Genomic DNA, 25,243 nt, shown 5'->3' with positions numbered 1-25,243 from the left:
AGCCCCTAAGATCCTCCTGCGTCTTGCGCGAAGAAGAAAATCAATTCATGAAGCTCGACCGTTATATCATAATCCGGCGCCCGAGACCCTGCTCACACCTCATCAGCTTCAAGAAAATCAAAAGGGGGGAAAGGAAATCATCCGCACTCACAGTCATCATCACCATCTTCCCGCTCTTCATGCTCCTCAAGCTACTGCTCGTCCCGAAGCTCTCCGCCAAACTGATATTGTCCGCCTCATCCGCCTCATCCCTCCCACACCACCTCCCCCTCCTCCCACCACCACCACCACTCCTAAACCCCCCCTTCCCCTTCATCCCCTTCAGACTCATCCCCCTCTTCTTCTTCCTCCCCGTCTCCATCTCCGCCTCCGCCTCCGCCTCCGCCTCCGTCTTCGTCATCATCTTGAACTCCTCTCCCCCCTCCTTCTCCTCCTTAGCACCACCACACCCACCACTCCGACACCACCCACCACCCCTACACCCCCCATTCGCACACAGCATCACCCTCCGCACCAGCGCCCTCAGCTTCGCCCCCGCGCACGAACCCGACCGCTCCCGCGACCCACACCCCGACCGCTCCCGCTCCTCGTCCTCGTCGCGGAACGGCGGCGGCGTCGGCGGCGGCAGCGGCGTCGTGCAGCACGCGCAAAACGGCTCCGGCGTCGACCGCGGCGGCGTCGGGTGCGGCCGCTGGTGCTGCTGGTACTGGTGCTGGTACTGGTACTGCTGATGGTACTGCTGGTGGTACTTGCGCGGCCGCTGCCGCTTGTGGTGCTGCTGTCGCTGCTGGTGCTGGTGCTGGTGCTGGTAGGGCGGCGTCGCCGCCGCCGCGTCTGCCGCCGCGAGCAGCGCTGCTGGCGATGCGGAGGACGGGCCTAGCGCGGCGGAGAGCATGCTTGGGGGTGGGAGGGCGGTGGTTGTGGTTGAGGAGGACGAGGACGACGACGAGGATGAGGCGGTGCGGGTGGGTTGGTTGTTGTGGTGGTCTTGGTGGTCGTGGTAGGCTTGGTCGTGGTAGTGCTGGTAGTTGCTGTGGCGGAAGCTGTGGCGGAGGCTGTGGCGGTGGGAGTGGGCGTGGGCGTGGTGGTTGTGGTTGTGGTGGCTGTGGCGGCCGAGGTTGTGGGGAGAGGCCATCTTGGGGGATGGCGGGTCGTAGGCGCAGATGGTGATGGTGCTGGGGACGCGGGACTTCGGTGTCGGCGTCGGCGTGGGCGACGGCGCGGTGCGGGGGGAACGGATGTTGTTGTATTGGTCGTCGAAGTCCGTGGAGAGCTGTTGCATCTCTGTCAACAGCGGGACTCGTTGGCCGAGCTTGATGTGGGAAGGCTGGGTGCCCATTTTGTGTCTTTGTTGGGTGGCGTACTTGGAAGAAGATGAAGTTTCAAAAGAAGAAGAATGGGTAGAAAAGAGTAGAGGCTAGCTCTCTGGGTTTGAAGAAATGAGAAGTGTTGATGTTAAAAGGCCGATGTTACAGCTCGAAAGAAGATGAGAGAGATTATAAAATAGCCGCCTCTGGTGGCTGTGTGTGTTGACAAGAAAATGAGGAAAGTATACTGGCGGCTGGCCGTCCAGTCAATAATGTTCTGACCTTTTGTCTGACTTGTTGTCCAGGTAGGTGGGTGGACGACTAGACAAGGCAGGCTTTGGTCCCGCTCTACCGTCCTGCTTTTGAGTTGGAGGGTCCAGGGGTGGATGTGCGGTACGATCGGCGTGGACCACTTATTCGTGAGGAGAAGGTAGCTACTGAAACTGGCTCTGTAACACGATCTGCGCGGGGAAGGGCTCACTTGGCACTGCGCCTGTAAGAGGACACCGCGAGATCTTCAAAGCTGGTGTGCTGCTATAACGCAGTTTCATTAGACGCTCATGCGTTCTGCTAATCATGTGCGATCAAGAAGAGAAGGGGTTCTGATCGGACCCACACCATATGCTCGCATCTGACATTGCATTACCTCTTTCGGCCACCAAGCACAGCCCACCAACGCAGATCTTGTCCGAGTTACTAAATTATTGCATCGATGCTCTGCAAACTCGCCTGCATGCTGGCGCGAATTTGAAATAAGTGCGAACTTGATTCCCATTTCGTCCCCGTCCCTGAATCCCGAAGAGTTACCCAAATACCAAACCCAGCCATAAAAAAACAGATTATGCAACAGCTAATCCCATGGTATTCTCAAAACACCGTCATGATCCATCCGTGAGATACCGGGATGGTCCTCGATTCCGTAAAGTAAAAGAAGCAAAATTCAATGCAGAGGGTTTTGTTCAGTACAGGCCGTATTGCCCGCTTCTCCACCTAGGTAGCGCTACTAAGTGGGAAGAGGTTAAGGGAATAGGACAGTCCGCTCCAAATCTCTCGCACGACTCAAAAATGACAAACGCGTGGAAAGGAACTTGTCTCATGATTACCCGTCTTACACCACCATCCACCATGCGCCACCTAGGATGCCGATGAGAATTACAGCAGTAAGGAATCCAGCACCGGCCTTGTCCCCCGTCGAGATGGGATCGGCAGATGTCGGGGTCTTCTGACTATTCGAACCGGCGGAGGGATTTCCTTGAGAAGTTCCGCCCGTCTTGTTGGTAAGTGGTCCAGCCACATTGGCAATCAGTGCAGTGCCCATGACTTCGAGGACGGCCATCTGCTCGCCCACACCAGTGCTGCCGTCGAACGCTCCAGTCGTCCACCTCAAGCCGCATTGGTTCCCATCATCACCACCAGTGCAGGTGGCGACAGCGGCCTGGCGGGAAGCAGTCATCACTGGCTCCAACAGATCCGTAGTCCAGGGGGCAACCTTGGTCGTAGCGGCCATCCAACGAGAGATGTAGGCTTTGAATGAGCGCTGATCGATGTTGCACTTGCCGTTGGCCTCACAGGCGACCTCTTCTAAGACTTGGTTATTCTTGGTGAAGACATCGAGTCCCTTGATGATGCCGGATAGACGGTCATGCCACTTCCCGGTTGTCTCGGTTTCATCGCCAGCTTCGGCGCTCTGTATGCTTGTTAGGACATGCCCAATCAGGAGCGACAGCTCTAATATGAATGCTTACAATATTCCACATAGTCGCGGCACCGTAGAGGTAAACACCCGCGTTGTATGTCCACTGGATGTGGTTGATCTGTGTGCAGTTGATCCTGTCATCGGTACCGTCGTAGAAGTGGAAGTTGCCGTCCATTAGACCAATGGCAACGGTCCAGTCCCAAGCCTGCTCAGCCCAATCCGAGTAGGTGTCGTTATTGGTGTAGCGAGCAAGCCGGGCCGCAATGTTGAAGAAACAACCCTGCGAAATAGTGTTCTTGTAGTTGTATCCGTTGTTGAAGGTGAAGATTTGCCACTTGAGGCCACCACCACATGTGTCGTTGTCCCAGCGAGGCACCTGGGTGTTGAAGACAGCCTGAGCCAAGGCCAGCCAGCCCGGTTGTCCAGCCGGCGGGTCGGGATACTTGTTCTCAGCAGCTGACATGGCCGACATGCCCCAGAATGCCTGGTCGTCATTACCCAGAGTTCGTGACTGGTTGGGCGGCATGTAATCCTGGTCCGGGCCAATCTGATGGAGCATAGCCTGAGTAGTAATGGTATTGAACTGGTCGTCGCCGGTGTAGTACCAGTAATCAATCAACGCTCCGAACATGGCGCCAGCCTCCCACCAGTAGTATGGGTCCGGCAAGTTTCCGGGGACGTCGCCTGGGTTGTCGCCAGTGTAGTACTGGGTCATGCCTTTGGCAACTGTCTTCATGGCTGACTTGACGGAGTCTGAGGGAAACGTCAGCCACCGCGCGGTAACGGGATGGGCAATAGCATACTCTCATCGGTCCAGGTGACCGAGATGGCCGCCTCGACACCTGACGCGCCGATCAGAGCGGCGGTCGCGAATGTGGAGAGCTTCATGAGTGCAACGACGAGATGACGAGGTCACTGCGGCAGAGCTGCGCCTCCGTGGCGGCTTTAGCAAAGACGTGCGCAAGGCGGGCTGGACCGAGTAGCCGCGTGGAGGGCTCCGGAGGGTGGAAAACGCGCAGTCGGAGCTGGGGGCGGGCTGGTGGTAGGAGCGCGGGCGAGCGAGTGAATGACGGCCGTAGGAGCGACGGGTGGAGATGGAGATGGCGGGTGCGCAGCGGAAATCCGGGGTAGACTGACGATCGGGCGGAGGCTGGCAGACGCCGGTGCGACGCGGTCTTGCAAGCGTTCTTCGGGTGCAAGAAGCGGTCAACGGTGCTGGAGAAACGAGCGTGAGCGGCAAGAAGAGTTCTGGTCGTGAGGTAGCAAGGCCGGCCGGCAAGCTAAGGGGACGGCTGGCAGGCTGGCAGCCAAGACAAGGCAATCCTGCTGCCGTCGTATTGCCTTCGCCGGCTGAGCCACCCATTGCCCGCACACAAGCATGCTGGGCGGGCTTGGAACGGCTAAAGCGGAAGGCTCTAAGCCCAGCGCGGCCGTTCCTTACACACGCGCTGGTTGCCCAAGCGGCGTAAGAAATGTGCGTCGCCGGCGCGCGCGAGGGGCAGCTGGGGCAGCTGCTCGCGTCTCGCATTGTGCTTCAGCGGGTGTCGCGCGCGAGGCGTAGCCGCCGAGCAGGCGCGGCCACTTATGTAGCAGCAGGCTGCAGACCCACGAGAATAGCACCAGCCCCAGTGCCTACGTAGTCTCTGCTTGCCGCGTGCGCCCGGTGACCGACTCGCAGGAGCCGCCCGCTGCCCAACCGCGAGGCTCAGCCCTGCCTGGCCTGGTTGCCACGGCTTCCGCTGCGCACACGTGATCGCCAGCGCGCCATGGTCCCTCGAGCAGCCAGTGTATTTTGGTTGCTCAATCCCATACTACAGCCTCGTCCTCCAATTTCTCTCTACTGTGCATCACCCGCGATTTTCTGCAGCCCCCGCAGCGTGCAGAGGAAACAGCGTTGCAGCCCGCGCCCCGCGCACGCCACGAGAACGAGACTCTTAACGACCTGCTCTCGGCGCTCCCAGCTCAGCCTCCCTTCCAAGTCAAAGCCATCCTCGCCAACAGCGCCCGACCACCTGGCTTCCCAACCGACTCACCCACCGTCGCTCGACCGCCCACACTTCTTCCACCCTCTTCCATCACCTCAACAGCCACTCTGCGCACACCTCTCGTAACACCTCTTATCCTCACCTCCGGCACCCGTCACCGCCGCAGCCATGGCCGACCGCGAGCAGCCCTACGACCCCTACATTCCCTCGGGCGGCAACGCCAGCCAGAACAATGGCGGCAACCAACGCACCGCCGCTCTCCAGGCTGTAGGTTTCCCGCCTCCCCTCAGCCAACGTGTGCATCGCACCGGCAACAGCTCTCGGAACGACGCGGCAGCGGCCAGCGTGAGACGGGCAGGTCGCAGCAGCGATGGAGCTCTGGCATGGCAGCAGTCGCAGCATACAAGCTGAGGCACAAAGGCATGTCCGCTCCCAGGCGTTTGATTGCAGGGGACCAGGCCTCCCGCGCGCGCTGCTCGGCAGCGCCGTGTTAGCGATAGATCTGCTGCCTGCCGGCCCTCGCGGTCGAGCTGCTACACCTCCTGATTTGTCGCACGGTCGTGCCAAAACACAACGAATGTCTCAGCTGTCCGCGGTCGCAGTTCCGAGCGCCCTATCACCGGCGCATGGCAGGCATACGGTTCACGAGACGGTTTGCTGACAAGATGGCATGTAGGAAATCGACAGCACTGTCGGCATTATGCGCGACAACATCAACAAGGTGTCGGAACGTGGTGCCAGGCTAGACTCGCTCCAGGATAAGACCGACAACCTTGCTGTCTCCGCACAGGGCTTCCGCCGCGGCGCCAACCGCGTGCGCAAGCAGATGTGGTGGAAGGACATGAAGATGCGCATGTGCCTGATCGTCGGAATTATCATCCTGCTGGTCATCATCATCGTGCCTTCTGGTGAGTGTCTGCGATTTGCTTCTCCTCGGACGCTTCGCTGACCATTGCTGCAGTCGTCGCCACCCAGAAAAATTAAACGAATGCTATGCGTATGCGGAAACGCGACTATCCTCGACGGCATGTGTTCACGACCGACGGAACCTCCGGGGAAATACCCCTCTCTCCGGAGTGTAACTCTTACGTACCTGGCGAATATGGAGCGATGGGGTTCTTTTGATGCTGCATGCAGTTCCGGCTTGTAATAATTGATGGCTTCTCTACGATACACCTCTGCTAGGAAACTACCCTGTTCATGTTTTCCAAACGAATTGAGTTGGCTGCGCGCTATGAGTACTTGCAGAAGAAAGACGCTGAACATGTGAGAACGCGGAGGACGGGCACTTCCCATGGTCTAGGTAATTGCTGGACTTGGGCAGTGTTGGCTGCTTCGTGACGACGGCTCCAAAATTTACGTCATGTCTCGAGATTGGGTTGAAGAATCGCAAAACAAGCCGATTGGGACGCTTGGAGCTTTGATCCGATGGTGGAGGACGTCGCGACGGTCGGGCAGCACGTAGGCCAATACTTCAGCTCGTCGGATGCAATTGGCAAAGCCGTGCACGGCCACGGTTGGCATCGTGACTTGCCGCGCCAACAGCGTTGATGTCATGGTGCGGGCGCGATTTGTCGGTGCGGCGCGACTGATTTTCGCAGGGTGGCGCATTCAGAAATCCAGGTGCGTGGTTTGTCGAAGCACGATTGCCGCGAGGTCTTCTGGCTTCACCGGTGGCTCGCGACGGACACGATGCGGGATATTGACTGTCCTATATCGGAGAATGGGCCCGCGCGCTGGGCGGAGGAGCAGCCGAAGGCGTGAGACCGCGCAAATGGGCGCAAAAGGCGCTGAGCTACGGCGCAAAAATGGCGGTCCGCAGGGGCTCGAGCATGGCATGCAGGTCTCGATGGGCAGAGACAAGGGCCACGGGGGGCCGCCGCAGCCGAATGGGCTCGGAGGTGTGCAGCCAAGTGTGGGGATGGGAGCTTGCGCGCGATCTCGGCGGAGCCCAGGTTCAGAAAATTCGGCGGCCACTGTCGCTACAAAACATAGTGACGCCGTGCCCGACTGTCCGCTTCCCCGGCCACGCATTCCCACTCGCCCTCCGCTCTCTGCCAATCCCCCGTCCTGCTGCTGTCCATGCCACTGCAGCGCGGCTAGCTGGCGTTGACTGTCTGCTCCCCAGAGGTGAGAGCTCCCCACTCCCGCCTGCATTGTGCTCCAGCTGAGCCCGGCGCTGATAAAAGCTGCGCCCAAGAAGGACTCATATCTACAGCGCCCATCAAAAGCCGCGCTTCTCAACACTCCCCTCTCCACTCACAATGCTGCCTCTCCGCTCCCGTGCCGCCGCCGCGGCCGCCCGCTCTGCCCTCCGCCGCGCTCGTCCCTCGATACCGCGCGCTGCGCCTGCAGCTCTGCAGTCATGCGCTGCCCGCCGCTATACTACCTCCAACGAGGGCCGCCAGGAGGGCGCGAGGACTGCCATCATGAAGATCCTCAAGGACGTCGGCTCCAAGCGTGAGATCCAGCAGTACCTGGCTCAATTCAGCTCCGTGCAGTCGCAGCAGTTCGCCGTCATCAAGGTCGGTGGTGCCATTCTGACCGACCATCTTGACGCTCTCTGCACCGCTCTCCGCAACCTGACCACCATGGGCCTGTACCCGGTCATCGTCCACGGCGCCGGTCCTCAATTGAACCGCATCATTGAGGCTGCTGGTGTTGAACCGCAGTTCGAGGAGGGTATCCGTGTCACAGACCCCAAGACCCTTGGCATCGCCCGCAAGCTTTTCCTCGAGGAGAACATGAAGCTGGTGTCCTCGCTGTGGGCTGAGGGTGTCCGCGCTCGTCCCATCACCGCTGGCGTCCTGACCGCCGACTACCTGGACAAGGAGAAGTGGCAGTTGGTTGGCAAGATCACCGACGTCAACCCCAAGCCCATTGAGGCTGCAATTGCCGCCAAGGAGCTCCCGGTCTTGACCTCCATGGCCGAGACCGACGCAGGCCAGGTCCTGAACGTCAACGCCGATGTCGCGGCCGGTGAGCTCGCTCGTGCCCTGGAGCCGCTCAAGATCGTCTACTTGTCGGAGAAGGGTGGTCTCTGGAACGCCAACACCAACGAGATGATCTCGACCATTAACTTGGACGAGGAGTACGACCACCTCATGGCACAGTCGTGGGTCAAGCACGGCACCAGGTTGAAGATTAAGGAGATGAAGAACTTGCTGGAGGACCTGCCCAAGTCATCCAGTGTGGCCATCATCCACCCGTCCTACCTGGAGAAGGAACTCTTCACCGACTCCGGTGCCGGTACCTTGATCAGGCGTGGTGACAAAGTGAAGACTGCGGACAAGCTTGAGACTTTCGAGGATCTTTCCAAGCTCAAGGACGTTCTCGTCCGTGACAGGAAGGGCCTTGATGCTGAGGCCGTCGTCGACCGCTATATCCAGAACCTCGGCCAGCGCCCCTTTAAGGCCTACTTTGATGAGAAGATGGAGGCTCTTGCCATTGTCTTGCCGCCTACTGAGCAAGAGAAGACCGCCCACCTCGCTACCTTCACCATTACCAAGTCCGGCTGGTTGACCAACCTTGCCGGCAACATCTTCACCCGTCTTCAGGCCGATTTCCCCAAGCTCATGTGGACTGTCGATGTGCATGACGAGAACCTTACCTGGTTTGCTGAGCGCGCCGATGGTTCCCTGCGCCACGGCAACGAGGTCCTCTACTGGTACGGCATTACTGACCTTGAGGAGGTCCGCCAGTTGATGCTTGAATTCAAGCAGCATGGCCGCTCCATGTTTGGTGATATCAACCTCGAGTCTCAGCTCAACCGCGCTGCACAGTACGCCGAGGGTCTCAGGTCGAGGGCCGCACAGAACTCGCAAACCAGATCCTACTCCACCAGCACCCGCATGCTCAAGAGCGGCTCCGTTCTTAGCTCTGCGTCCGCCTTCAAGGCTCCCTCTTCCTCCAGGGGCTACGCTACCACCACCAACCCCAATCCTCCTTACGGCATCAAGTTCAAGAGCAAGGACTGGCCTTCCAAGGTCGCTTTGATCGGTGCCCGTGGTTACACCGGCCAAGCTCTCATTGACCTGATCCACAACCACCCGAACATGGACCTGAGGCACGTCTCTTCCCGTGAGCTTGCCGGTAAGAAGCTCCAAGGTTACACCAAGCGCGACATCACCTACGAGAACCTGTCTCCCGATGACGTCCGCCGCATGGCCGAGGAAGGCGAGATTGATTGCTGGGTGATGGCTCTCCCCAACGGTGTTTGCAAGCCTTTTGTCGACGCCATCGACGCTGCAGGCAAGCCCGACACCGTCATTGTCGATCTTTCGGCCGACTACCGCTTCGACTCGAAATGGACTTACGGTCTCCCGGAGCTTGTGGACAGGTCCAAGATTGCTAATGCAACTCGCATTGCCAACCCCGGCTGTTATGCCACCGCCGCACAGGTCGGCATTGCTCCTATTGTTGACTTCCTTGGTGGCCAGCCCACCGTCTTTGGTGTGTCCGGTTACTCGGGTGCTGGCACCAAGCCTAGCCCGAAGAACGACGTCAACAACCTTACCAACAACCTCATCCCGTACAGCCTGACAGACCACATCCACGAGAGGGAGATTTCTTCCCAGCTTGGCACTCCGGTTGGCTTCATTCCGCACGTTGCCGTCTGGTTCCAGGGCATTCATGTAAGTTTTTGGTTGAGCACTCCCCGTACACGACATTGTAACTGACGGCAATTTCCAGCACACCATCAACATCCCCCTGAAGCAGGAGATGAAGGCTCGTGACATCCGCCAGCTCTACCAGGACCGCTACGCTGGCGAGAAGCTTGTCAAGATTGTTGGCGAGTCCCCTCTCGTCAAGAACATCGCCGGCAAGCACGGCGTCGAGGTCGGTGGCTTCGCCGTCCACTCTTCCGGCAAGCGCGTCGTCATCAACGCTACCATCGACAACCTCCTCAAGGGTGCCGCCACCCAGTGCCTGCAGAACATGAACCTTGCTCTCGGCTACGGCGAGTACGATGGCATTCCTCTCGAGTAAAGGGGGACTTGTTGGGTGATGGAGCCTTTACGTTGAGAGATAGTGGTCATGATAGTAAAACGGACTGGGGACTTGTTTCAACCCTTCTACGGATACGCTTTTTTCCTTGATTGGCACGGAAAACAAAAAGGGGGGCGGGTGATCTATTTCAACTAACTCCGATTACCAGAGAACGACGTAAAATGGGTCGTATTGGCTGGGTTTTGCATTTTTATTGTCGGTGTGCATCTTATGGTTTTTGTACATACAGGCGTCATGTCTCGCCTGGGAGTGTGGACTTGAACTTTTCTTTTTTTTTAATCGTTCGAGAGCGGAGCGAGTACGGGCATGCCCAATGTAGTTTGCTTAGACAAGGCGGGCAGAGTACAGAAGAGAGAGACCTGTGTTACGTTGTCTTTTTTTTGGAAGGACTTTGGCAATGTGAATTCCATAACATGATAACATGTTATTGAGAGCGCCAGATGACGTCATGGCTGCTATTGAGAATCCATTGGGACCAGATCGAGACCTTTATTGGGGAAATCCGAAGTGGTTGTTGAGACACCACCAGGAGAAATCGGACTTCAATTATGAGTCAAGCTTCATAGAGCAAGACGCGGCAAAGCTGAGAGGTTGGAGAGGGTGAAAAATAGTTTCGTTAGACATCTTGAATGCATTTAGCAATTTTCGTTGACATTGCTTTTCTTCCTCCCCTGAAGAAAGTGGGCTATCCAAGCATCTGCCAATTACGAGACGAGGGGGCTTTGTCATACTCAAGGTGATCCAACGTTTCGTTGACTCGTCAGCAATCATCTAGCCCATTCATGTGTCTTTCCAACCCCCCCGTCCTTTTCGTTCTTTTTCTCTTATCACCTCCGCAATTCCGAAAACCCCGGGGCACAGGCAGGCCAAATCGACTTTGACAAATCATACGCTGCGCCGAAAAGACCCAGAGCCACGGACATTTGGCAGCGAACAAGACCTTTTTTCCTGCTGCTAGCGGACAGTGATGAGCTGAAGTAAAGGGAATTTGATGGCAGCAGTGGCAGTGTTAGTACTAACGATGTGCATGTGATTGGAGAGCGGGTGTGTTGTGGAAGGAAGGGTGGGGTGGTGGCAAAGTAAGGATAGTAGGGAGGCAGAGGCGTCCGCGGCATGTGTCAGACGGTGAGTGTCGGGATGCAAGGATGACGTCCGCGCCATGTGGTGTTTGAGGGAACTGGAGGGGCAGGACGCCACAACGCTGTCCTGATCTGGTAAATTTGGAGATGTGTTTGCTGTCAAGTTTGCGATATGGAGTCAAACGAGCAGGTCTGATGTCTGTTTTTATTTTTAGTGCCAAATGTAGTCTACGAGTGTGGTCCCTGCACACTTAGACGCTGTCGTGCTCGAGACAATCGCGGTCGACGAAAAGTCATATGTGATTCTGTTATGCCCTTCCATCACATCCAATGTCCCACAAGGCTTATCCACCAATGCTATACCTCCATCCACGCTGACGCGGCCCGACCGCAGGACTTGCCAGTTTTTCTTCCGGATAAGCCATTGCCCAGCCGATCACGGCATACGGGCCACTCTGAATATTGCAGGTCCCAAGGGCACCGAAGTTGCTTTTGCAATCCCTCCCTTTGCTCCAACAGGTCGCGATGACACCACGCACGGTGTTGCTAATTCGGTACTACCCAGTCCCGCCGACACAGGAGCAGAAGTGAAGCCGGCGCAGTAGCATTATTGTTGAGCAGGAAAATCTCGCACGGGAACGCCGAGAGGACAAGTGGATCAAGATACTTCGCACCTGCAGTGCATCACCGTATTGGTTCGTTTGGAGAGGCGGTTCATCCCGCTTTCATGTGATTGCCAGGTTGGCAACCATCCTTGCGGTCCAGACCAAGTCTCGAATCGGCACTTCGCGGCACGAACCCGCGTCGAGATTCCATGAAGAGCCTTTTCCGGGATGCCATGATGATACTTGCCACCAAGCAGAAATGTGGTTTACGACGGGTTTGGCGCGGATCTGGGTCCGGAGGCAACGGCTCCGCAGGAACATCGTTGGCCTAGGTGATCAATGGATAGCCGATCCGCAACGATACAGGAGGGTGCGGGGCCTCGCGGGCGGACACGCGCGATGTTGCATGACGGGCAAGAAAGTCGGCATCCGAGCAGGCGGCGAATATGCAGGGGAAAGGTTCATCAGTCGGAGGGCTGGGACTTTGCCACCGGAGGTCGGCGTGCTTCGAGGCCTGCAATCTTTCGCTCCAGGTCTTCCTTCTGCGAAACAAGACGCGCTCGCTTCGTCTGCAGCCCTGCAATGCGTTCCTCGACAGGCAATTCGTAGACCGTCTTCTGCGCCTAAAATTACCGTTAGTGGCGGGTCGCAGAGACTCGTCAAGTATGTTTCGGAAAGGCAATGGAAGCGCACAGGAGGAGACAAGGCGCCTGCAGCCACCTCAAATGGAGGGTTGGAAATGCACATACCTGCTTGTGCTCCTGTTGGAACTTCAGGCCAGCACCGTAGATGGCGCCGGTGATGGTGACTGCGCTGATGGAGCCGGTAAGGACAATCCGGCGAATGGTCTGTTGCGACACCATGGTTGTGTCGTAGAAGCGCGAGCGGGTGATGGGGGAGCAGTGAAGGCGGAGGAACAGAAAAAGCTCACGGCTTGCGGCAGATGGCAGATCCTGGTCGTGCCTTTAACTCCGAAGCTCCGGTAGTCAAGTAAACAGAGCCCGCGGCTGCAGCTCCCACTCGCAACAACAATCGCCGCCGCACCCACGCACAGCTTCGCGAACGCTGCTCGAACCACGCCGCTCGCCGGATTCGCAATCCACTTCCCAACCATGTCCGGAGTCCAGCGTTCGACCAGCTCCGGCTCTCGCACGAGTACCGCGCCCTCGTCCCAAAAGCCCCGCCAGCTTTCGCACCTGCACTCGCAGCTGGCCCAGCTCTCGGCGAACATGGCGGACTTGGAGAACTTACTGCGCATGACTGCTGTCCAGGCAGAGAGCATGCGTGGCCTCGGCGGATACTGCGGAGGAATGTACGTCTCACCCCGCAGGCCAGCTATCACAGACGCACGAAGCGCTGCAGCTGCTCAAGTACCCCCGCGTTGCGCGCGAGATACGGGACTTTGCTAATCGATACTGTCTGAAAAGGTTCATGGCAGCCAGCAAGGTGCTCGGAGAAGAGACCGTTAATGGGGGAAGTGCATCCAGTCCATCGGAGAGCTCGCGCGACCATGATAAGAGTACATGATGAGCTCCGGCGGCGTGTTCTCGACCAATCCCCCAATCTTAGTCTCTCTTGGAGATGCCGGAGATGCCGAAGACCATGTCCGAGTCTATCCTGGGTAAACAGCTTCTCTACAACAGTCACCGTCCGGCACAAAGCAGCTCTGCCATGAACGATTGGACGCTCGATGCTCGATGGCGCGAAGACGAGCCTCTCACGCGCGTCCAAAATATGGAACCAAGGGTCGTGTTTATCTGCGCCTGTACCATGCCGTCCAGACGCACAAGCGCGTGTGGAGAAGCCATGTTTCAAAGTCAATCACATGTGAATGCTGGCACCTGCTCTACTGGGCATTGGAATAAGCAAAGCGTAGATAAGAAAAGCAGCAATACGACCTCGGAGACGCAGCGACGGGATTCTGCCCACTCTAGAGAATGGGCATGTAATCTTCAATCGCACCGGTCTGCATCTTTCAGATAACAAGCCCTCATGCACCCCACAAAACCACCCGTGCGGTGCTGAGCTATCGCCCAATCTGTGGGGATCCAGCTGGCAAGGCCTCCCTCCAGCTTATCACCAGCCACTGTAGTGGGATGCACGGCCACCTGTCACTTAGACTTTATCGGCGTGACAACAGCAACGATGATCCGGATGCAAGTAATTGGATGCTCCGGCCGGCCCTCCCCGCTGGTAGCGCTGTGGATGCCTTCCTGATGCAACAGAGGGCCTCCCGATGCAACGGCTCAAGGCCCGACAAGGCTTCTAGAAAGATAAGATTTGGAGTGATCGCCTCCTCTCATCCCGTACCTGTCGTCGTAAGCCTATCTAGGAAGCTGTGAGCATCGCCCACAGGTGCCTGGCGTAGGCCGGTGTCGCCCCATCAGCGGCCCGGCCTCATAGATACTCGGTCATCGCCCTGCAGGAGCTCCTTTGGGAGGCGTAGGGCAGGGTTGACAGGCCGCTGGGAAGGAACCGGGCCGTTGGACCCGGGGTAGGAGGGAGGCAATGATAGGGAATAAGCCCTCCTGAGCCCCGGCGGTAGCAGGAATGGTGCAATCCGGTCAGATGCAGACGCCAGGCCAGCATGCCTCGGAGCCACTTATCAAACGCGGACCGTGTCTAGTCGCTGCGCGTGCGTTTGCGATGCGCTGGGCTGTTGGCGCTCGGCGCGACACGAGACAGAGATAACGTTATCGGCGTGCGAAATCGCAAATCAGCAGACGTTGCGCCCGTTGCGCAGGCCTAGCAGCCTTGCGTTGGCCATTCCTTAGTACTCCGATCGCTTCCAGGGACGTGGGTGTGGGCGGCCGCATCGCGATATAAAGATGCAGTGTCGTCCCGCCTTGGACCGCTTCCGTATACGGACGACGTCGCCTCTCCAGCCCAACCACCGCACCGAGCCGACCTCGACGGCCTCTTTCCTTGGCGCATGTGGAGCTAGCTGCTGGAGCCGCAAACCGGGCAGCAGGAACAACATGACGACATGCATCTCGACACCAAGGCCCGCACGTGCTCGACTTCCGGAAATGGAGCATCGTCGAGGATGAAGGCCAACAATGGACCCGGACACCGTCGCTGACATGCCGACTCCGCCCGTTACCAGGACAATGCCACTGTAAACTCCCGCTGTCGGGGGCGGACGGACCGCAGTGGAGCCGCGAAGCGCTGGGTGGACAGAAGGCAGCGAGGCAGTGAGGCAGCAAGGCAGCAAGGCAGCAAGGCAGCGGGGCAGTGCGAGGGCTGACCGCCATGCGACGCCCTGCTGGTGCGCGTGCGTCGCAGCCGCCCAGCCTCGCGTGCACGCCCGCATGGAGATGGATGAGACACACGGCAGCCTCACGGTCAGCAGCATTGTCGTCGCCGTCTCCGCCTGTTCGGCGTCTTCTCCACAGCAAGCGGCCTTCTGCCCGGCCTGCCCGACGCGCCCGCCGCTGGGATGGCCTTGCCGCATGCCCCGCGGTGTGACTGGAACCCAGGCCCGTTTTCTATATTTCACCGCTTTGCTGTCGTGGTCCGCGGCATGCGTCGCCAGAGAGGGTAACGGGTTGCGCGCACGACTCGAGATGAAAGGCTGAGGCACGAGTTTTAGGGCGCACCATAACCTTCACGACACGGAGGAGCCGAACCCCCGGTCACCGAGGCCCCAATGTACGAGGGATTGACGGCCACATCGCTGCAGCAGCTACGTCGCTGGCTCGTTGTGAGGCTAAGCGGCGGTGGCCCTCGCGAGCAATGGTGACACAAGCGCAATGCACGTAGCTCCGGTTCAGGAACTCCCGGTGGCTTTTTCCTACGGTCCGGCATACCTACCTGCGGTCGGAAGGGATACGAACTGAGGGCACTCCCGCCGCGCCGCTCCAACCACGGGGCTGGCAATATGGCGACGGGCCCGCTGACGGAGCTGCTACTGGATACTGGCGTTTGGACCGGACTGCACCGGGGTCGGAGACACGCCGTTTCCTCACCAAAAGCCCAAGCTTGCGTGGCGCGTTCCATCATCGCGCGGGATGGAATAAATAATGCGAGGTGGATTGGCGGCGGCTGGCGGGAAGGGAGGGCGGTGCGGAAGGCATGCAAAATCAGGGTCCTGGGGCAAGGCCAAGGGCCGTCGGGCGACCCGGGAGTACAGGAGCTCTCGCTCCGCGACGGCCTCGGGCTGTCTAGGGCGCGGTTTGGAGCTCCCTAGGCCATCATTGGCAGCGTTGTTGCGGAAATTCGGGGCGCGGAGACAGCCCCTTCAATCATCGAGGGCGGAAGACAGCGGAGGGCAGCGGAGGGCAGAGGGCAGAGGGCAGAGGGCAGGGCAGAGAGCAAAGGACAAAGGGCAGAGGGCAGAGGGCACTGAAATTGTGGCGCGGCAAGCCACGGTTCAACTGCTAAGCCGACCAAAGGCGTCTGCAGATCGCATCCCACGGTGGCTTGCAGGCGACCCCCACTCGGACCTCGCCGCCTTGCCGCAACGGGAATCGCTGCGCGTGCCGCTTTCTTGATTGCTCGCGCGGCAGTTGCTGCTGGTGGCTGGCACGCCGGATCACCAGGCACCGTGTCGTCAGGCAGGGTCTGCGACGGGCGGCTCTGACGACACGGTGCAACAGGCAGATTGCATGCGGTGAGTTGGATCTGCGCGCCTCCTGCTGGCACAGGAAGACGGTGCGCCCGCTCGCTCAAGCGAAATCCGCATCGCTGCACGGGATGCACAAGCCTGGCATGTGAAGGGCCCACATTGGCTGCTGCCCGCTCACTCAGCCCGGAGCCGGGGCCTCGCGCTCTCAATGCTTGCACTCTGGCGAGCAACACTGCAGGGCAGATCACCTCTCCCGTCCTGCGCTCCCTCATCCGACGATAGATCCGACGCCTGTTCGTGCTGCTGACGGGCGCACGACTGAGCCCGGGATGCGCACTCAATCTCACGATCGCGAGGTCTGCGTCGATGGCGGCTGTTTATAGCGATTTCCAGCACTGTGGTCATTCATCCAGAAACTCTATTCGAAGGCTGGTCCATACTGACAAATAGGCTGCTAAGCACTCGAGTCGATCATGGGAGTCCTTGCTTCGCGCGACTCGCGGAGCGGGCGTTGCGGCAGCGGTGCCCTCTGCCACGCGACAGCTCGCAACGGTCCGTTGCTGTCAGACACCTGCGGTGGAGCTCTCGAGATCTCAAGCCGCGTGCTCGACGCCCCGTTCTACCGGCTCGCCGAAAGCATCTGCAAACAGAACCAAGTCCGCGCTCAGATTCAGTGCCACAGGCCCCAGCATGGCCATTTCAGATTGATTCGAAGCGGGCTAAATGAGACCCTGCATGCGCAGACGCGGCGCGGCAGGTCGCGAAGTGGACTGCGGTGGTCTCTGCCACGGGTTGCTTCGGGATACGGCCGCTACGGCGGTTGTGACTGGCAGCCCCGTGCGGTGGAGAAATATTTACCCTTGGGCAAATCGTCTCGTTTCCATGGCTTGCCCTCCGGGCGGCGGCCGCGGCGGCTCACAGAGCGGTGCATGCAACGGAATCTGCCGGGGGGCCTTGTCGAGCCGCACGCGAATTCGGAACGAGCTGCTGGTCCGACAGGTGCTGAGCGGAAGATCCGCATATCGTTATATTCCTCTGAAGGGGCGCAATCTTGCTTGAACGAACTCCACCGTGTTTGATCAGAGTCGCGGGAAGGGGGCACAGCTGCAGCCGGGTGGAGCGCTGGCAAAGGCCTACCATGTGTTCAACAGTGTTTCCGCACTAGGAGCTCTGGTCTCCCAGATCTGGAGCAAGCAGGTTGCAGGGATCGTGGCCGTCGGCGGTAGGGCAGCCAAACCGGGCGGAGGGAGGACGGCGGAGCTTGGGCATCTCCGCCTTTCCTCCGCTGGAGCACGGAGTCGGCGAGTGCTTGGTACGCTCGGGTTTGAAAAGACCGGGCGCTGATTGGAGCTTGAATTAGAGGTCGGCCTGTCGGCCACGCTTGCAGCAGGCGGGCGGGCGTGCGTCAGATCGAGCACACGAGCCAGCAGCCGGTGCGCGGTCAGTTCGCACCGCAACAGGCGACAAAGTCTGGCGCCGGCGTGGAGACGCTCGCGTGCCTCAAGCGTGTGTTTCGGGTCTTTTAGGAAGAACTGGCGAGTGGGCAGCGCGGCGCGGAGGAGGGGAAAAGAGGGAGGGATCAACTCCGGCACCAACGCTCGAGCGCAACGGCGGCGCCGGTGGGCCTCAGTGTTTATTGAGGGCATCGCTCGTCGGAATTACGGCGGCATCTTCCATGGATGATGTTCTGCATGCGGGGCGGCGTTTCTTTTCGGAGCTTCTTTCCCATGTTCGGGACTTGGTGCAAGAGGCGGCGGTCTGGAGCTGGCGGCCGTCGTGGCTCGCAGCGGGCTCGCGACGAGCTCGCAGCAAACATGTGAGACTCAGCCAGCGCGGGCGAAGCAATGTATCTAGTCGACTAAGCTGGAGAACACAACGGAGAAAAGTAGATTCTTGACGGTGAAATTCCCAGCAGCGCTACTGCCACGCTCGCGAATCATTGACGCTGGACGCTGAGCCGCGCTGCTGTCTAGGCGCGGCGAAGCTATGGGCACTGGGCACGGCATGGAGACGAACGGCAGATCGAGCACCCAGAGAAAATCCACATACCGGGAATGCTCCCAGAAAATGGGCAGCAAGACATGGGGACCCTTCCCGCGCGCGTTGCCACCGCCTGCAACGTCGTCGTCAGATGTGCCCGGCGGACGAGAAGTGGAATAGAAGTGGATCGCAGGCGGCGTCGTCGCCGACGCGTGGACGAGAGCCAACCCGGCTCGGGCAGGTCGAGCGCATGCTGCGCATCTGGAGGCTTGCCGGCAGCCGGCGCGCAGTGAGTCGTGCGCTCGCGAAGGGGAGAGTGAGAGGGAGATCAGTTGGTTGCTATGACACGCGGAGCCGCCTGCTGCCGCCCTAGGCGGCGAGCTGAGAAGCACACCTCCACGAGACCCATCACCAGTCGCCGGCCGCCCCCGTGCCTGCCACGCTGCCGCGCTGCTGCGCTGCTGCCGTGCTGCCGTGCTGCCGTGCTGCCCTGCAGCCCCCGCGCTGGTTCCCACTTCCCACGCTCTGCTGCCCACGCTCTGCTCTGCCGTGCGGCGCAGCGGTAATATCTGGCTGGGCTTGCGCGGACGCGACTCGCTGCGGCATTACATCAACCATCCGCTCCCGTTGCGCTTCCCGAAGCGTGCGCGCCTCGCCCCCGGCCAGGGCCGGCGCCGCCGGCGGCGGCCGGGCCTATGCTGCCCTGCCCGGCCGTTGGTCGACGTACGTAGTGGACGTTCGCGGTAGCCGGCTGCGCATCATCCACCGTGGGCTTGCTGCTGCTACTGAATCCTGCCGACCGCACGCGACGCCACGGCTCGCTGGAGCTAGCTGCCCTGCTCCGCATACATCATCTCTGCTCGTAAAGCGGCCATCATCTCGCGCGGGCGCGACCTCTGGCCGCTCCCTGCGCTCCCGGCGCAGCGGCACAGGGCCATCCTAGACGTCCTGCACGCCACATTTGCCGGGCTCTGTTGGCTCGTGGACGCATCGGCGGTGGACGTGCGCGAGTCGACGAGGGCCAATTCTCGCTGGCGCACCCCACCACCAAGCCGCTAGGGCGACTCACACAGCCCAGCGCAGGCCACTCGCGCCCGGCAGCGCTGCGCACCACACCACCCGCCAGGGCCCCAAAAGGCCCGAGTCCATTCACGGCGTCGCAAGCATCGTCCGGCCAAGGATCGCTAGTCCAGCCTCAGCGGGTGCCCGCCCGGTGCTAGGCCGGCTTCTGAACGCTCTCCGACCGAGCGGCCTCCCCATCACGCCGCCTGCTGCCAGCCATAGAAGAGCACTGTAACAAGGTCGCTCTCCACTGGTCGCCCGCCCGCGTCCATACAATTTAGCCCTCCCCAAGCCCGTGGACCGCTGGGAACAGCAAGAGGCAAGACCGCCCTCGAGTACGAGAATCCTTCCACCTGCCACACCTGTCCCGCAACCCCCGTGCTTTGCGCGACGCTGCCCTCGCCAATGTCGGATGCGCAACATGGGGAGCGTGGGGGAGGCATGCACGCCTCTCCCCTCTCTGCCGACTTCGACAACGACGCTATTGGAGCGATGACGGATCTACACTCCTTCCACACATCATCTTCGCCGCGGCACGTCCGCTTCCCCCAAGGCCATCGCGACGACGTCTCCGGCACCTCGAGCGCCGTGCAGTCCCTCACCTCGGCCAGCACCCTGGACAGCTCCAAGCTGGATCTCTCGCCCTCCGACAGCGTCGCCCGCGAGGGCATGCTGCGCGACACCTTTTTCCCGCGTCTCCAGAATGACGCCGTCGCCCACCTGGACGACCCCGACGAAATGCAGAAGAAGGACCCCATCGGCACTCAAATATGGAAGCTGTACAACAAGCAGAAGTCGCAGCTGCCCAATTCCGAGCGCATGGAGAACCTGACCTGGCGGATGATGTCGATGAACCTGCGGAAAATGCGGAGGCAGAGTGCACAGTCAGTAGTCGCCTTTTTCCGAATTTTGCGACATTCTGCGTGTCTGGGATGGTGTTGACAAAGCATGCCGCTAGGTTATCTCACAAACCAACCAACGACGATAAGAGAGCGAGCTCGAGACCCACAACCGCACCCAGCGGTATCGCGCAGCTGCGAAGCTTGTCTCAGGACAAGCAGGCACACCACGACCTCGAGGCCAGCCGGGCCGAGCCCATGAACCTCGACGATTTCATCGTCCCCTCCTCCGTCGCCTCGCCCGCCGGCGTGCCCCACTCGCCCTCGGCCTCGGACGATCAGCCCTCGTTGACGAATGCCACTGCTCCCGCCATTCCGATAAGGAAACAGAGCCAGTTGAACGACCAGACCCTTCACATTTCGCGCGCCTCTGCTCCTTCCGTGCAGCCGGCAGTGTCGAGAGAGAATGAGTTTGGTTACGTGCAGAGGCACGTCCGCAAGACAAGCATCGACGAGCGAAGAGTAAGTTCCTATTGCTGCCGTTTCTGGCGAATCGCTATCAGGCAGTACCCATGTTAATCCTTATCAGCCTCCCAAGAGGAAGCCGGACGCGTCCCCGCAGGTACCCGCTGTGAGCAGCATTATGATACCCCACGACCCCGAGGACCAGGGCTTCCACGACTACTCTCTCGACCAACCTCACCCTCCTCAGTTCCAACAGCAGCAGCAGTCCAACTCCAGCCAGATCCCTTTCAACCTCCACACCTTCGACATCGATAACGATCCCATCATCAACTCCGCCGGTCCCTTCCAGAACCAGTTCACCTTCTCTCCCATCGGCTCACCCATGGCCACCAACCAGGGAAACAACTACTCGAGCATGTTCAACAACGCCCACTCGATGGCGTCGTCGCTCAACTCGACGGATTTCTACAACTCACCTCCAGGTTCCGCTTATCCCTCCACTGTCTCCACCCCTCAGCCCATTCCCGAAGGCGAGCAGATCTTCTTCGGAGACCGCAGCGGCATGGAGATAAGAGGGCGCATGGGCAGCTTCAACCCTCCCCACAACAACCTGTCCAGCTCGATGCAACCTTTCATGTTCAATCCTACTGCCGGCGATTCGCTGTTCAACAATGTTTCGGCTGCGGGACCACCACCGCCCTTCTCGGCGCACTCTTACCATCAGAACAGCCATGTGGATCCCAATCACATAGTTCACCCCAACTTCTCGCATCCTAACCGCTCCCCCAGCATGGACTTGTCGAGACATGACAACATCTTTCAGTTCGGAGCGGACTCGGACGATAACGAGGAAGAGGGCGGCGCTTTTGCTGATCGTACGATGCCCATGCAGTCGCAATATTCCCCAATGGACGATTCTTCGCTCGATTTCAACGGGTCGTTTCAATGGGATACGAGCAATCTCTCGAACCAGTTCAATCCGACTGCCGCACGGTTCCCAGCGGGGCCTCCACGCAAGACGGTCACCATCGGGCCAACCGAAATGGTTCCCTCGCCGCAGGACTGGAGTTCCGGGGGCAGTCTGGGACGTACCCACGGCTCTGCGGCCTCTGTCAGTGAGATCCGGAATCGTGGAAACGATCCGCGCCGTCAGAAAATACCCCGCACCAGCTCCACGCCAAATGCAGCTGCTCTAGCCCATCAAGCGATGCAGCAGCGGCCGCAGTCCTCCCCCAACTCGCCTCCTGAGTCTGGTTTCAGCTCGGCTGCGCCATCTCGCCCGGCGAGTCCTGGTGGCAGCAAGTCAGGCGATCAGAACGGCGCGCCAACAACCTGCACCAATTGCTTCACGCAGACCACACCTCTTTGGAGGCGCAACCCTGAAGGTCATCCGCTCTGCAATGCATGCGGTTTGTTCTTGAAGTTGCACGGTGTCGTGCGACCGCTATCGCTCAAGACGGACGTCATCAAAAAGCGCAACCGTGGCAGTGGCAACAGCGTGCCGGTCGGCACTTCGAGCAGGTCGAAGAACAAGACGTCGCGCAAGAACTCGATCGCTGCGCAGTCCACTGTGACGACGCCCAACTCAACCAAGGCCAGCGGCGCTGAGTCCGAATCTCCCAAGTCGATCACGGGTTCGGCGTCGAATACGGCGTCGAGCACGGCTGCGAACACTGCTAGCAACGTCAGCACTACTGCTTCTAAAAATGGCGTCGTGCCAATTGCGCCCGGTCCGCCAAAGTCGCAATCCCAGAACTTGGCTGCATCTGCCCCGGCGCGGAACTCTGCCGCTGCACCCAAACGCTTGCGGAGTGCGAAAGCCGGCAACCAAGATACCGAAATGGGCGATGCGGACGACACGACTGGCAAATCCCTTCCCTCGACCAGCAGCAGCCAGAAGAAGAGCGAGCCGAAACCTCTCGTCCAGGCTCCCCCAACCATGGCTACTCAGCACAACCCCATTCAGATGGGCTCCATGGGACAAGGCGCAATTCCAGGGTCGGGAAGCGGGCCACAGGAGTGGGAGTGGCTGACAATGAGCTTGTAGTCTGCTCGTTGTCTCAGCCGATCTCAGCAGGGTTGCACTTGTCAACCATCTTGTCTCTCCACGCATCGATTCCTTCTTTTCGTCCATGATGCAACCCAGACGTGTCTGGCGTTGATCCGTTGTTGTTTCCACCTGAACCAAGATGATACCTCGGGCGGGGGTGATTGGAAGAGGGACCGCACCCCCGCCCTCGCTTTTTTGATGACGGTGCGTTTGATCGCACCGAAGATTCATTGTTACATGGCTCTTTGTAGAGTTCTTTTCGTTACTGGAATCCGACGAGCAATACCACGTTCTTCTGGTCCTGGCAATCAGTGTGGAGGAGGCAGGCGCTCTGCACCGGCAAACAGGCCGTTTGCTCGTGACGCAACACTCGATGTGCTGCGCCACGGGCAAATGTTTTGTTGCGGACCGCTAATACCGGTCCGTCTAATACCTAGATTGATGACGGTGGAGGAGGCAGGCGCTCCGCCGTGAAATGTGGATGAAAAGACGAGAGAAGAAATCGACGATGAGACGGCGACTCGGAAGAACACGAGGAAAGCATCCAAACGGGACAGCCTACCTGGGGTGAATGCAGTGGAGGCAGGCGCTCTGCACATCCTGTGGTACCCGTGCCTTAATACCCTTCTCGATGGCTGCTGCTTCTTTTTACCTTTTTCTGGCCCCTTTTTTTTCCCTCTGCTCTTATCCCCCCTGTTCTCTTTGGCCACGAAGTCTACGATGTGATTCCCTTGTCCGGCTCGATTGCTGTTCCGTCTCTTTCTCGTAGTTCGGGAATGGAGGGTCGTTTTTTGTCTTTTGTTTTTTTTCGGTGGGCGCAGCGCTTTGTGTCAGTCGTGTTTGTGCTCCAGCTGTAAACGCGGGTTTTCGGCCTCGTTCGTTGCTGTATTCCGTATAGACTTGGGAGGGTGGTGTTTTGCAGGAGCTCGCTTCGCAGATGGGATTTGGATTTTGTTGTCGGCCGCGAGTGGTTGTTGTCGATGTGTCGGTTGTGGTTTCCGCGAGCCCAGTTCCAGTCGAGAGATGGCGAGGTTTGACGCAAATCACGAGAGATTAATATCCATGCTTTGCCGATGTTGTCCAAAGTGCTTGCGCGTGAAACGGTTTGGAAATCCCCCTCTTGACCCAGACGACGACAGCGAGAGCGAGCACGTGGGGGAACACGTAGGTAGGGTGTGCGAGCAGATGCGGAGGAGCAGCGGCAGGCAGCCATCCTCATCCTTCACACGCCTCTTCCCGGCTCGTTTGAGACCAATGGTTCCGGGTGGAAAAGAGGTAGGTATGTGTGAGGGGGGGAGTGATCCTTTTTCAGTCTCGACCGGGTGCTCGCGTGTTCCCATCCCTTTCTTATCGTAACAGTCGTGCCGAGGGCAAACAGGAAGGAAAGCTTCGGCGCCAATCAATTGGGTAGTGGGTGAGCAACGACGAAAGTGGAGATGGCTCCATGCGGCGTCCGAACAAGGGAAGAGGAGGGAGAGATAAACCTAATCCAGGCAACCAGTACTAGTCAGAGCCGACGGGGGTTGGTGGGAGAGTGCATTCATCCGGCTCGATACTTTCGGCATCTTCGGCAGCGGGACGAACAGGCAGGCAGGCAGGACGTCAGTTCAGGCAGCAGCCAGCCCGTCCGATGGAGATTCGATGACGGACGACGACGACGACGACGACGATGGCCATGGTAGTCGATTCCGTCTCGCTCGGCGTTTCTGTGTGCGCTGCATATCTTATCGCCCATGATGATGATCCCTTGCTCTTTTTTCTTTTTTTTTTCCTTTTCCTTTCGCGATGCGAGCCATCGATGGCGCCAAATGTCGTCAGCGTCGGTAGCGGTTCGCTTCATGGCCTCCTCTTTTCCCTTGCGATTCTTCCTCCACAACGCCTCCTGTTCGCTCCTGAGCGACAGCGAGGACGTGGCATGAATTTTGCTCCGAGACGGTGGTGGATAAGCAAGGCAGAAAGGCGCGAAGGCGAGGTGAAGGTGTCAGGCAAAGGTGGTCTGGAAGCGTCGGCATTATGGCAGGTGAAACGTGAAAGGTCCTTTGCAGTCCACGGAGAGGGGCGGGGAAAGGGTACAAGGAGGGGAAGAGGGTGCATGCGGCTTAAAGAAAAGCATTTTTTCCTTGGTGCTCCTGACAGCAGGGTTGCTAAGAAAGAATAAGCTAAGAAAGACGTAATCCCCACCGGTCGTTGGGCCTGGGGGTGGCCAAGGCTTGGTTTAGGAGTTAGTGGTGGTTTTTCAAGCCTGAGGCGAGGGGAGTGAGAAGAAGAAGCAGCAGCAGCAACATAACAGCAGCAGCGGCAAGCAATGATTTTTTCCGGTTGGCATCGATCCCGGACTCGGCCAGGGAGCAGGACAGGAGAGGGAGAGAGGCTCACGGCTCTTGGGGTATTTCAGGGCGGCGGGCGTGTGGCCGTGCCAGCAGAGTGCTCAGATCGCAGGGCATTTCTCTTGCTAACAGCAATGCTCTTTTGGGCCGGGCGGGTGGTGCGGCTTGGCAAATGGCGAGCGCCAGATACAGCCCACGCCGACGGGCCCCTACCTGGCTCGTCCTTGGCCGCCGCTGCTAGCCGGGCGATAGGTTTTGCGATGCGCACTTG

General features: G+C 59.3%; 6 protein-coding genes across 6 annotated transcripts; 3 read left to right on the top strand and 3 right to left on the bottom strand.

Moving 5' to 3' along the window:
- Window positions 1-61: 61 nt before the first annotated feature.
- BKCO1_1600020 (uncharacterized protein) lies at window positions 62-1,339 on the bottom strand (the record flags this gene model as incomplete). Its single annotated transcript, XM_020271468.1, has 1 exon — window positions 62-1,339. The coding sequence occupies one exon, from the start codon at window positions 1,337-1,339 to the stop codon at window positions 62-64; it is 1,278 nt and encodes a 425-aa protein (XP_020131801.1).
- Window positions 1,340-2,415: 1,076 nt separating this feature from the next.
- On the bottom strand, window positions 2,416-3,891 carry BKCO1_1600019 (mannan endo-alpha-mannosidase; the record flags this gene model as incomplete). The annotated part of the gene is made up of 3 exons (XM_020271465.1): window positions 2,416-2,994; window positions 3,053-3,756; window positions 3,807-3,891. 3 exons carry the CDS (start codon window positions 3,889-3,891, stop codon window positions 2,416-2,418), a joined length of 1,368 nt encoding a protein of 455 aa, XP_020131887.1.
- Window positions 3,892-5,156: 1,265 nt separating this feature from the next.
- Window positions 5,157-5,972, top strand: BKCO1_1600018 (vesicle-associated membrane protein 4; the record flags this gene model as incomplete). The annotated part of the gene is made up of 3 exons (XM_020271454.1): window positions 5,157-5,255; window positions 5,665-5,896; window positions 5,950-5,972. The coding sequence occupies 3 exons, from the start codon at window positions 5,157-5,159 to the stop codon at window positions 5,970-5,972; spliced, it is 354 nt and encodes a 117-aa protein (XP_020131888.1).
- A 1,280-nt stretch (window positions 5,973-7,252) lies between these two features.
- BKCO1_1600017 (protein arg-mitochondrial) lies at window positions 7,253-9,977 on the top strand (the record flags this gene model as incomplete). The annotated part of the gene is made up of 2 exons (XM_020271443.1): window positions 7,253-9,622; window positions 9,681-9,977. The coding sequence occupies 2 exons, from the start codon at window positions 7,253-7,255 to the stop codon at window positions 9,975-9,977; spliced, it is 2,667 nt and encodes an 888-aa protein (XP_020131883.1).
- A 2,169-nt stretch (window positions 9,978-12,146) lies between these two features.
- BKCO1_1600016 (uncharacterized protein) lies at window positions 12,147-12,545 on the bottom strand (the record flags this gene model as incomplete). The annotated part of the gene is made up of 2 exons (XM_020271432.1): window positions 12,147-12,305; window positions 12,432-12,545. The coding sequence occupies 2 exons, from the start codon at window positions 12,543-12,545 to the stop codon at window positions 12,147-12,149; spliced, it is 273 nt and encodes a 90-aa protein (XP_020131884.1).
- Window positions 12,546-19,696: 7,151 nt separating this feature from the next.
- On the top strand, window positions 19,697-22,642 carry BKCO1_1600015 (gata transcriptional activator; the record flags this gene model as incomplete). The annotated part of the gene is made up of 3 exons (XM_020271421.1): window positions 19,697-20,175; window positions 20,250-20,652; window positions 20,720-22,642. The coding sequence occupies 3 exons, from the start codon at window positions 19,697-19,699 to the stop codon at window positions 22,640-22,642; spliced, it is 2,805 nt and encodes a 934-aa protein (XP_020131885.1).
- Between the last annotated feature and the right edge of the window lie 2,601 nt (window positions 22,643-25,243).

This window comes from Diplodia corticola (genome assembly GCF_001883845.1).
Source record: "Diplodia corticola strain CBS 112549 chromosome Unknown scaffold16, whole genome shotgun sequence".
Classification (NCBI taxonomy): Eukaryota; Fungi; Ascomycota; class Dothideomycetes; order Botryosphaeriales; family Botryosphaeriaceae; genus Diplodia; species Diplodia corticola.
Note: the sequence above shows the minus strand (reverse complement) of the source record. Positions and strands in the feature narration are given on the sequence as shown.